Genomic DNA, 11,356 nt, shown 5'->3' with positions numbered 1-11,356 from the left:
CAGTGCTCCGTCGGTGGGCTGCCAAAAACACCACCGCCTCATCGGGGGGCATGTTTAGATGTAACAACGATGAACACAACTGTTAGTTCCCATCTGAACACTCTCGGTTGGGAAATTGACCTCACACGTCTTGTAACATCGTTCATTAACTTTATGTGAAATCGTGTGGGACTGCCCGACTGTCATCCCTTGTTTTTGTACAATTAAACCGGTGAAATGAATGTCAAATTACTGTTAACACACACACACGTGTTGCTGGGTTATCTGTCGCCATCCAGTGGATAAGTAGCCTATTAGGATAACCAGTTTGTCAGGTTTCTGTGCCATCTTCATGGTTAACCGGACCATTTTGTTATCATTATCACACGCATTATCACACCTTTCCATTTTGCTCCATGAGAGCGATTTGGAAGGATCTGCAGTTGTTTTTTAAGGGGAAATGGGTTGATTTCTCATTCAATTGCACGGACATGCATTGTTAATAAATGCTATCAAAATGCCTATTATCTCAAAACTATTGCACAGGGTGAAAAAAGTGCAGTCTTGTTTGGCATGAGTTTTAAGAAAGGGTTGGTAGGGAGGAAAACCTTTGCTCTACTTAATGCTATCCAAATGGTACAGCTTTAAAACCAGGGGGTGTAGCTCACAGTTCTGCAGTGCATGTTTTTCTTGTGTGAAGCCATGCCCAGCATCTTGCTTGCCATTTTGGGGAGCACAATAGAGGGACATCCTTCAATCAGAAGGCCAAGGTACAAGCCCCATGACCCCATGCATGTCATAATTTGTGATAAGTGAGATGTCCTCCTCTGCCTGGCGAACACATGGGCTGTGTCCCAAAGCATCTGTTCCTGTCCTCTGCTGCCTCACTGCTCATCTCTTACCAGGAAGTAACTGGGAGAAGACAAGGAAGAGAGAAGAGAAGAAAAGCGAGAGAGAGAGAGAGAGAGAGAGAGAGAGAGAGAGAGAGAGAGAGAGAGAGAGAGAGAGAGCGAGAGAGAGGAGAGGAGGTGGAAATTTGGACAGCTTTCATGGTTCATCATCACAAATGAGACATCTAAGCCTACATGATCTACACAGGCCAAGAGATGACCTTCTTGTTCAACTTGTACTAATATTTAAGGTGCCATAAACAATTAAAGTAATGTGTTTTTTTTAGCCAATGATATTCTAAAACTTGTGTTTTTTTCATGCCTCTATTGTCTCACATGGACGAATGGTATTTGAATAGTCTTTGTTGATCATACATCAAACAATCATGGAATTTGTTTTCCATTCCACCTGTGTTTGTTTTAAGTAGCTACTCTCATGTCACCACCATAGTCATGGAGTTATTTTTGGAATAGCCAATATGACACACTTTTGGTTTTGGTTTGGGATCTTTGTTGGCAAATGTTTCCTAAGTTTCCTAAGCAGGGTAGCATAGATAAAGGTTGAACTGATGGGGAATTTCACAAAAAATACTTTCAGGTTATTATTCTACAAAAGTAGACTTTTGCCTCTTGAAGCCTACTGTTTAGCCTACATAAGTTTTGAGATGAGCTGTCAAGATCAAGGAAAATAATATTTTAATAATCAAATAGCATTGAATGAGACAGTGTTTCCATCCCTATTCTTGAATTACAAAAAGTAGATTTTATCTAAGTGATACAATCCTCACTTTTCAAACCCAGACCATGTTGAATAGTTTTCTATAGTTGCTTATGGTATGTATTTTGTCAACATAGGTGTAGGCAAGATAAGTATGCCTCTCCGACTCACCTTCTGTCAGATTTTGACGTGATTTTTTAACTAAGCTATCCCAGACAAATCTGCATGACTGGTGAGAGAAAACCATATTCTATTGGAGGGGTTCCCAAATTGTTTCATGATGATGCATATGTATAGGCTGTGGACCCTTATTTGGTAAGATTTCCTCTCAACTGACAACACCTCATTAAATATGATTTTGAACTGCACAGCTGTCTGCTGTAATTAGAGATGACACTGAGGAAGGAGAAACCAAAGATCAAAATAGCCATTCTTGTTCACTCTTTGCTAAGTTCCAGTAACTGAAATAATAATTAATAAGGAAAATATTCAGATTTTGTTGGCTACTTGAAACACTACTCCAAACTGAGTAGGCCTACACTGAGTAGATTCACTCTCAGCTTTAGAGCAAAGGACATCAAAACAGAGTAGGACTAGTACTCAGGATCATCTCAGAGGATCACCACCAGCAACACATCCATGGTCCTACATGCCACCCATCCTCTGACAAGTCGGCAGTCCTCTGTGTGATAACCACAAACTAACATTCTACTTCCGGTTCAGAGGCTAAACGAGCTGGCTGGTTGGTTGGACGTTGTTGTTAGAGCACTTGGATGCTGCCATTTTGATCAGAAATACTTTTGCGCGCAATAGATGGTGTGAACTAGCCACACTAAAGAGTTCAGGATACTCTAAGTTAGAGTTTTAAGGTAAAAATGCTTTCTGCAGCCCAGTTACTCGATGAGTTGATGGGCCGAGATAGAAACTTGGCCCCCGACGAGAAGCGATGCAACGTACGATGGGACCACGAGACCGTAAGTTAGCCTAGCCTAGCCAGTTTGATAAGCTAATGTAAGCTACACGCATTGTAAAATGATAATATTTTGCATTCGAGTTATAATTTAAGCCCCCTATTTTTAGTTCAGATTCCTGTGGTTACGCACATAATTCGTAGGGTTAGCTTCGTGAGAGCTAATAAGTTGGTATTTTGTTCGAGGAATAAAAGTGTTGCCTTGGAAATCTAACGCTAATCATTGCTAGCAAGGTAGCTTGCACGCGAAGGCCTGTACGTCATTAACTCGCGCTATGGTGCTAGCCGCAGATTCCTTTAGTTATCTTAAGCTAACATTAGGTAGCTTTCAAATCAACGTTTCGTTTTGTGGAGCTAACAGATAGGGCTGGTAACTGAAACACACTGACTCGGTACCTGTCAGAATCACACACAATATAAAACACTGATCTTAGACCATACATACGATTTGTAAACCTCATTTGTTGTCTTTAACTTAAGGTTAACTGACTTCTTAGTCTGCTGAGTGACTAACTTTAATTGAAATGAGGAAAAATAATACAATTACCTCTCTCCTGAACTAGGTCTGCCGATACTATCTGTGTGGCTTTTGCCCAGCAGAGCTGTTCACGAACACCCGCTCTGACTTGGGTAAGTGAAGAACATGAGCACGTATTGTTTGAGTACTTTGTTTCCAGCACATTAGCAGCCAGTGTATGCATGCTTCGTACTTTGAAACTGATGGAATGTTGCATTTTTTTCCAGGTCCTTGCGAGAAAATCCACGATGAAAACCTTAGGAAAACGTAAGTTCTGATTATGACTGTAGAAACCATGTGCATATGTGTGTTCGTGTTCCTATTCAATAACCTGTTTCTACTCCATTCTGTCCAGGTATGAGAAGAGCTCTCGGTTCATGAAGGAGGGCTATGAGCGGGACTTCCTGCGCTACCTACAGTCCCTCCTGGCAGAGGTGGAGAGGAGGATTCGTAGAGGGCACGCACGCCTGGCCCTGTCCCAGGCTCAGCAGAATGCAGGGGTAGGTGCCAGCTAGTCTTATTTCATGTTCAGGCTTTGGGGAAATTCCACATTAATCTGTCCTTATTAATGCAATGCTTTTGAGAATGAAACTCACAAGGCATCAGTAAGGAAAATAGGCAAAGCTTGGTCTGAGGGATCAAGAAAATGTAGTTGTTCAGCAAGTCTGTGTCATTTTAGAATGCACTGGAAATCATGTCTCAAAAACGAACTTGCTCAGCATGCTTACCCTTAACCTGAGTATATATTTGTTATGTCTACAGGGGCCTGGTCCATCAGGAAAGAACGAAGAGAAAATCCAAGTTCTGACTGAGAAGATCGAGGACCTAGTTGTACAGGTTTGTGATGTGTGAAATGTGAGTTGCAGAGCTTAAAGACTTCTGGCCAGGTGCCGGATTTCCGGCATATGGACGTTTTAGATTCACAAACTGTTTTTGACAGAAAAAAAAAAAACTCACTCCACGTGGGTTTTTGTTTTTGATGCGTTGTATCCAATCATATTCAGCAAAGCAATATTTTACATTTACCAATGGAATGCGAGCAAGTTTTTTTTTTATCCAATGAACAGCAAGCCACTTTCTATCACAATGTAGCACCGATTCAGTAGTGTAGCACAGCTGAAATATGCAAACAAAGTTTATGAAAGCTGGTGAAGATACACGCGTCACTGAGACAGGAGTAAAAAAGAAACGGCGATAGGTATGGATTGAATAAACGGCTGGAGACGGGAAACCGTTTGACACGTTTGCGACAAATTAAGGGAACCGGGTGTTTGTTCTGCACTGTGTGCTCAACCAGCAGAAAGAAAGTGCTCTTTCCACATGAGGTCAATCCCAGACACAACGCCGCTATGCACGCACTCTGATATCTGACCACACCGGGAGCGATAGTTACAGCTGCCGCTCCAGCAGCAATGACAGACCGGAACGTGATCTGTCTTTCACAATTTACAATCGTCATTCAGCATAAAAAGGTGGCATTGCTTTGGCTGTTCTCTACAGAGCTCCACAGGGGTCACCTGGTAAGAAAAAAATAATGGGTGGATGGATTAGTAAACCGTGCCCTCGAATTAGTAATCAGTGCGCACAGAGTCCTAAACCAAATGGGTTTCATCCTTACATCTCCAACATATTCCACTTACACAGCCTTATCTCAACTGGAACTACCAACATGGAATATAGCCCTAAATCCAGTCATGACTTTGAATAACATACCATGAAATGAGCTTATAGGACCATATTACAGTGTCACTAACACCTCAGAAGTATAATTACCAGTCTTATTACACTGTATAGGGATAAAACATGGCTCTTTTAACTCTCTGTCTGTTCCTTTGGCCCAGATTGAGGAGCTGGGTTCAGAGGGCCGTGTGGAGGAGGCCCAGGGCATGATGAAGCTGGTGGAGCAGCTGAAGGAGGAGAGGGAGCTACTCAGCTCCACCCCCTCGGTGAGTCAGCCAACTCCAGGGAGGCTAATCCTCTCAGGCGTCATACAGACGCAGGTCAAGATAGTTGCCATTGTTCAGATAAAGGAAAATTTCTGATATATATATCTGTTATCTGTACATCTGTTTGTAAAATGGACAAGCAAAACAGAATATTGATTTTGCTTAAAATATGAATTTGATGAAAAAAAATATTACTTAAGTGTTTTTTTTTGGAAGCGTCTTTCTGGATTTGCCAAGCTCACTCATAAGAAATTAAAGCCGTTTATGTGTTTGAGAAAGCTTGAGTGCTTATGACAGTATTGCCTAAAGATGTGTTTGGATGTGCTGTTGATACTGTTGGGATGTGCTCTTCATCCTAGACCATTGAGAGCTTTGCAGCCCAGGAGAAGCAGATGGAGGTGTGCGAGGTGTGTGGGGCCTTCCTCATTGTGGGTGACGCCCAGTCCCGTGTGGATGACCACCTGATGGGCAAGCAGCACATGGGCTATGCCAAGATCAAATCCACTGTGGAGGAGCTCAAGGTAACGGCTCACATATGTTATGAAAACTACATAGATTGATGGATATAGAGCATAAATCATAGGATGCATGTTTTCATTCTGGGACAAAGATAGAAAGATATGCCTGTATGGATGAATACAGTATTGTGGAACACTTTTTTTAGTTCCCATATAGCTGGATATGTGATATAGGTATCTTTAAAGAAAAAAAAAATAGCTGTCAGATGGCATGTATGTCAGGTTTTTCTTTTTGTCACCATTTAGTCCAGGTGAAATGTACATGAATAGTTCAGATTTGCATAAAAGCAGCAAAATTGGTGTACCTTTATTCCCTGAACATTTTTAGAATTGGAGCCATCACAAAAACTTTACCAGTCGATGGTTGCAGTCATGTTTTGTTGGGGAAAATGTCTACACCTATGTTTTGATGGCCAAGGAATGCCATGAAAATAAATTTTAGGAGAATGGAGAATGTTTTGATTTTACTATCCATGAAAATCAGACATGTATATGTTTTGATCATTTTGCAGATGTGGATGAAAACCTGCTGCTGGTAATGGTACCACTGCTGATTGGTACCATTTTATCAACTGCTCAAATTCTGAAAATATTCATGACATTGAACTGTGCATGTAAACCGATTTTGGTGCTTTTAAGCAATATGAACGATTTGGCCTATTTCACCTGGACCATGTTTGAAATGAGCTTTAATTTAATCCATATTAGTCAGCTTATCCCTGGAGGGCTCTTGCTTATTTACCCTCAGGAGAAACTGCGTCGTCGCTCAGAGGACCCCATTGGAGAAAGCCCAGCGGGCAAGAGAGACAGAGAAGACCGGGAGCGTGAGAGGGAGGAAAGGGAGAAGAAGCGCAAGGAGGAGGAGGAGAAGGAGAAAGAGCGTGAGAAAGAACGTGAAAAGGAAAAGGAGAGAGAGCGGGAGCGTGAGAAGGAGAGGGAGAGAGACAGAGAACGGGACCGGGACAGAGACAGAGAGCGGGAAAGGAGAGCGCGGAGGAGCCACTCCAACAGCCGCCACTCCAGCCGGGCATCAGACAGGAAGAGGAGCAGGTCCCGTGAACGCCGGAGGTCCAGGAGCAGGGACAGGGAGAGGGAACGCAAACGCAGCAGGTATTGCTGACTACATTCACAAATACATTAAAGGGATAACCTTGACTTTTATGAAATTGAGTCTCATTTTCCTTGTCTGTCACTTGTTATGATATGGAGAAAAGGTTCAGTGTTTATCCTTTCAGATTTACTAAAAATGGCATGTTGGTACTGCTAGCATTGCCCATTGAAATGAATGGGTACAGCTAGCCTGCTGCTGACAGTACCCATTAATTTCAGTGAGGACCGCTATCAAAATATTTTCACTTGAGTGCCTTTACAAAAACTTTTCCCCCATTATTGTCACAAATGACTGGTGAGGGTAAGCAGGGTTTCCACATGTTGTGGAAAACCTGACAATTTAAAGACTAGGTTTCCAGTCATGTGCCCCTCTACCAAAAGCAACCACTACACCTTTTTTAAAACAATGCTGGGATCATTCCCACTAGTACTAATGACATCCCCAAACTGATTGTCGTGCATAAAACATAGTTCAATTCTTGAGGAAACATAAATATGTCCACCACATCACCATACCTCATACCTAAATGGTACTTCTGCATGAAAATTGTAAGGATGAGTGACTTTTGATATATATGATGGTTTCATATATTGTGGAAAACCTGTACAGTTATTTGACAAGGAAAATGGCTGAAAGTTTGTTTGATTTAAAAAATATAAAGCTTTGGTATTCATGAGGTATTCTGTTCTTCCTTTCTCTAGGAGCCGGGACAGGGACAGGGAGAGGAGGCGCAGCCGCGAGCGCGCCGACAGAAAGCGTCGCTCCCGCAGTCGCGAGAGGAAGAGGTCTCGCAGCTCAGAGCGCAAATCCCACCGCCATCGCAGCCGCAGCAGGGACAGAGACAGGGATAGGGACAGAGAGCGGTCATCTAGAGACAAAGGTGAGGAACAAACATGCAGTCCAGAGGCCTTCTTTTGTTTGAGGTGAAGTTTAGATGTTTTTTTTATGCCCTGTTTGACTCTTGTGCTTCGCAACAGTCTGACTTTATATACCGGTACTGTATACAGTAGATGGCGAGCTAGTAAGAACAGTGACACGTACACACATCTGGTCTTAGTGTTGGGTTGAGTCTAAATTTTGAGAAAATTGTTAAAGCTTGCACACTTGACAACAATTTGATCCAACATCAACCTTTTTGTGTGACTGGAAATGCATATATACATACATATGAGGAAGTGCACTTTTTGTTTACTTGATGAAAAATGAGTAAAGGATTAAAATGTCTGTTTTTGTGACATTAAATGGTGAAAGCGAACTGATGGCATGTGTGTTTCAGTAATTACAAAAGCTACTTTTTGATTGATGTGTACATGTTATCGCCTTTCCCAGACCGTAAGGCGACAGAGGAGAGGTGCAGCAGCAGCTCTAAGAAAGACAAGTCCTCTGATGACGGCGACGCGGCCGCCGCCAAGGCCTCGTCAGAAGCGGAACCTATGGAGACAGAGGCTGCTGGCTCTGCCTCCTCCCCCCTGCTAAACGGCCAGCAAGAGCTCCTCCATTCTGAAGGTGACACTCAGTCCAATTAAAACTGATCTGATAGGACCTCAGATCAGGCTCAGGTAAGTGCGCCCTCCTCCTCGCTCCCCCCTGGCTCTCAACCCAACCCACCACCCTCCCCCCCCCCCCCCCCTCCTCCCCTTCTCCCACGCCCCCACCTCTCCCATCTCCCCCACCCACCCTCTCACCCTACCTCTCCCACCCTGTTTACGTTCAGTTCAATGCCTATGATTTTGTCTTATGTACTGTATGCATATATCTTTATCCTGTTTTCGAATAGTGCATCATAAGTATGCACTGAAGATGAAGGACTAGGCCCGATGAATGAGAAGAAGGTAGAAAACATTCACACAAAGCCAAGAGGGAAAGGCCAGTGTAGCCCTGAGCAAACATACCCGGAGGTACCCCTCGTTTTGTATCGGTTTTATGACACATACAGCTGTATATTTGTCTTTGTGGACAAAATGGCAAAAAAAAGTATAAACTAGTCAAATTCGTTTTTTCCTGCCTGTATTTACCTGTTCTTTTTTGGTTTTTTGTTTTTAACTTGGCAGTAGGAATATGTGATAAATTTGATTTGTTGACATACTATATTCCATATATGGAGCAAATTACAACCAGTGTGTGTCTATATGTGTATATATATCTTGGGGATTTTTTCCATCCTCATATACAAACACACAGCCTTTTTAGACGTACTTGTAGCCATCGTCTCAGGTATATGTGAAAACGAGCCGTTTTTTATTTTGACGTAATCATAACTTTTCTCCCAAATGCCATGGATTTGCTGTCCAGCTCACTGTGCCTGATAATGCCATGCAGTGTGTGTTTGGGGGGTGTTATAGCACCGGGGGCCTAACGTAACTAACTAACTGGAGGGTAGGGTTTATCGAATGAATTGCAGCTGACTTCCATACCTCACACAGCGTTGGTGTTGTGAGCGAGACCACATGAGAAAAAGGCAAATTAAAAATCATGGATACTCTCTGACTCTCAAACTGTGCAGGTACTCACCCCAGGTACTCCTTTCTCTACCCACATCCATTTCTGAATGCTGTTGCCTGTCAAAAAAAAAAAAAGTACTTCTCCAGAACATGAACTTGAAAGCTTGATTGTTTATCATTTTATTTGTATGGTGTTTCTTTTTTCCCTATTTATTATTCTTCAAACATCTTTTGAAATAAATTACTTGTGCAATACAAACGTATGAGACACTGACAGAAATTCAGAAAATATTGAGTTGCACTGTCAGCCCGCTTGATATACCTTTGCCAACAGCTTAAATTGTCACTAATATGTATTTTTTTCCATAGTGTAACATAATTTTAATAGAAAGTATTCTTTATGGATATTCTATGTAGGATTTGTTCAGTTGGCAGTATGGTGCGTGTGTGTGTGTGACCTCAAATGTAATTGATTCAACTAATATATCATGTGAAACTGTCACTATGGCCATGGGAATATCAAACGGGTTGGCACTAATTTTAAAGATTTAGGTCCAAGGTAATGACCGGACCTTTTTGAATTACCTCACGTTGACCCTAAGTGCAGACCAACAATTAAAAGTAGTCTGAAGGATATCTACAAAATGGCAGGATATTGTGGCTCAAGTGCAGTCAAGACAGCCGGTGTCCATTGTACTAGTAAATGGATAGCATTTGTACAGTAGCAAAGTGTCTCTGTTTATAATCTACATTTCCTCTGTGACTCATTTGAGGGATATATTTGACTAGAAGTCTTTAGGTAGATGGTATTGTAGCACCACTAGCAGCATTTGTTGCTACAAGCACTTGTTGGGGGGTCCTTGCTAATATGGCATTTTGTGAACATTTTTGCTCAACAGGGGAAGCTGGGATATCTGGAGGAGGAAGAATTTGGAAGAGCGCACCCCATCCCTACCCTGAACCTGACACTTCGCTGCTTAAAAACAAGGTGAACCACAAATGTAGTGGCTTATTTAAAAACATGAACACAGATGTGTAAAAGAGGAAAAAAACATTTATTCTCATGTTCTTTTACTTGTTTTTTGTTTTGGCTGGATCGGGCGAGTTGTGGTTCATCTGATGTATTTCTTAACTTGGTCTAGACCTCAACTAGACATCACCCTAAATACCAAACTTAGAGGAAGTTCATTATGGCTTTTTTGAGAATCTTTACTCGTTCTCCTTGTTTCTTGGCATTTAGTGAAAATGAATTAAAACACAGTACTTGTGGCTTGTTTTGGCTTGTCAGGTTCCACTTCACTTCTTGACCTTTTTTTTCTTTTGAAAAGTCAGTTGAAAGCGTATGTACAATGTTAGTCCAATGTTAGGGCGTGTCTCTTTTTCTCCTCCACTTAGAGCTCACATTGATTGCTCTTGTCCCCTTACTGTAAAATATACTGAATTAATTTTGATCAAAAGGTTTTGGAGACTGAATGAAGATTTGTTTCATTTCGCTCTGATTTTAATGCCCATGTTTGTCTTGATGAATAAAAAAAGTGAAAACTTGAATGTTGTGTTTTTCCACCATTGGAACTGTCGTTGTGTTGGAAATGTAGCATGAGTTAGTACAAACATATAAGTATAGTTTTTGCTCTTGTGGCCATGTTTGTGAACAGGATTGAGTCAGGCAAATCATTTACAGCTAAATGGGTTTGCGTTGTGCTATGCCCATTAACATTTAGTGTAATGCCAAATATATTTACATCACATCCTCATTTTCACACAGTTCTAGATTTGTTTGCACTGATTTTCGTCATTAGGGTTTAGAGTTGGCAACAAAGATCTAGTTGAGGCGATTGATACTTTCTGAGTACTTGGAGTATCCTCACCCCATCACATCATCTTACCAGAATTACATTTTGAAATAAATGGTGCAATTACGGTGAACCACCACATTAAATTAGTATGTCACTACATTAGCACTAATGTCATTTGGATTTTGAGGTCAGGAGTCTTGTATATTGATGTATTGAGGTGTGATGAGAATTGGGTACAACTGGTGTCAATGTTGAAAATGCAAACTGTTAACAGCCTATTGCAGACAAATCTCGTTTTGCGACCCCAGTGTGCTCTCTAGGCTGCAATGACAATGAAACAGCAACCAGTCAATGGACTCAACAAGTAGCCACTTAAGTATCACATCTTGCTGAGCTAACCTCAGCTTCCCTGGTTGCAAGACCTGCGGCTAAGGCTTAAAAGGCTATGGGTATCCATTTACACATTAATA

The 11,356-nt window shown here is 41.7% G+C and overlaps 1 protein-coding gene across 1 annotated transcript; it reads left to right on the top strand.

The window, feature by feature from the left end:
* Positions 1–2,325: 2,325 nt before the first annotated feature.
* On the top strand, positions 2,326–10,623 carry luc7l3 (LUC7-like 3 pre-mRNA splicing factor). The gene is made up of 11 exons (XM_071519859.1): positions 2,326–2,561; positions 3,121–3,187; positions 3,302–3,341; positions 3,430–3,574; positions 3,837–3,911; positions 4,916–5,020; positions 5,380–5,541; positions 6,287–6,648; positions 7,351–7,529; positions 7,979–8,208; positions 9,990–10,623. Exons 1-10 carry the CDS (start codon positions 2,463–2,465, stop codon positions 8,173–8,175), a joined length of 1,431 nt encoding a protein of 476 aa, XP_071375960.1. The 5' UTR covers positions 2,326–2,462; the 3' UTR covers positions 8,176–8,208; positions 9,990–10,623.
* The last annotated feature ends 733 nt before the right edge of the window (positions 10,624–11,356 follow it).

The sequence above is a fragment of the Centroberyx affinis genome, unplaced genomic scaffold, assembly GCF_046629955.1.
Source record: "Centroberyx affinis isolate AG114_WGS23_722 - 3 ecotype Tasmania unplaced genomic scaffold, CSIRO-AGI_Caff_v1 ptg000745l_1, whole genome shotgun sequence".
Taxonomy (NCBI): Eukaryota; Metazoa; Chordata; class Actinopteri; order Beryciformes; family Berycidae; genus Centroberyx; species Centroberyx affinis.
Note: the sequence above shows the minus strand (reverse complement) of the source record. Positions and strands in the feature narration are given on the sequence as shown.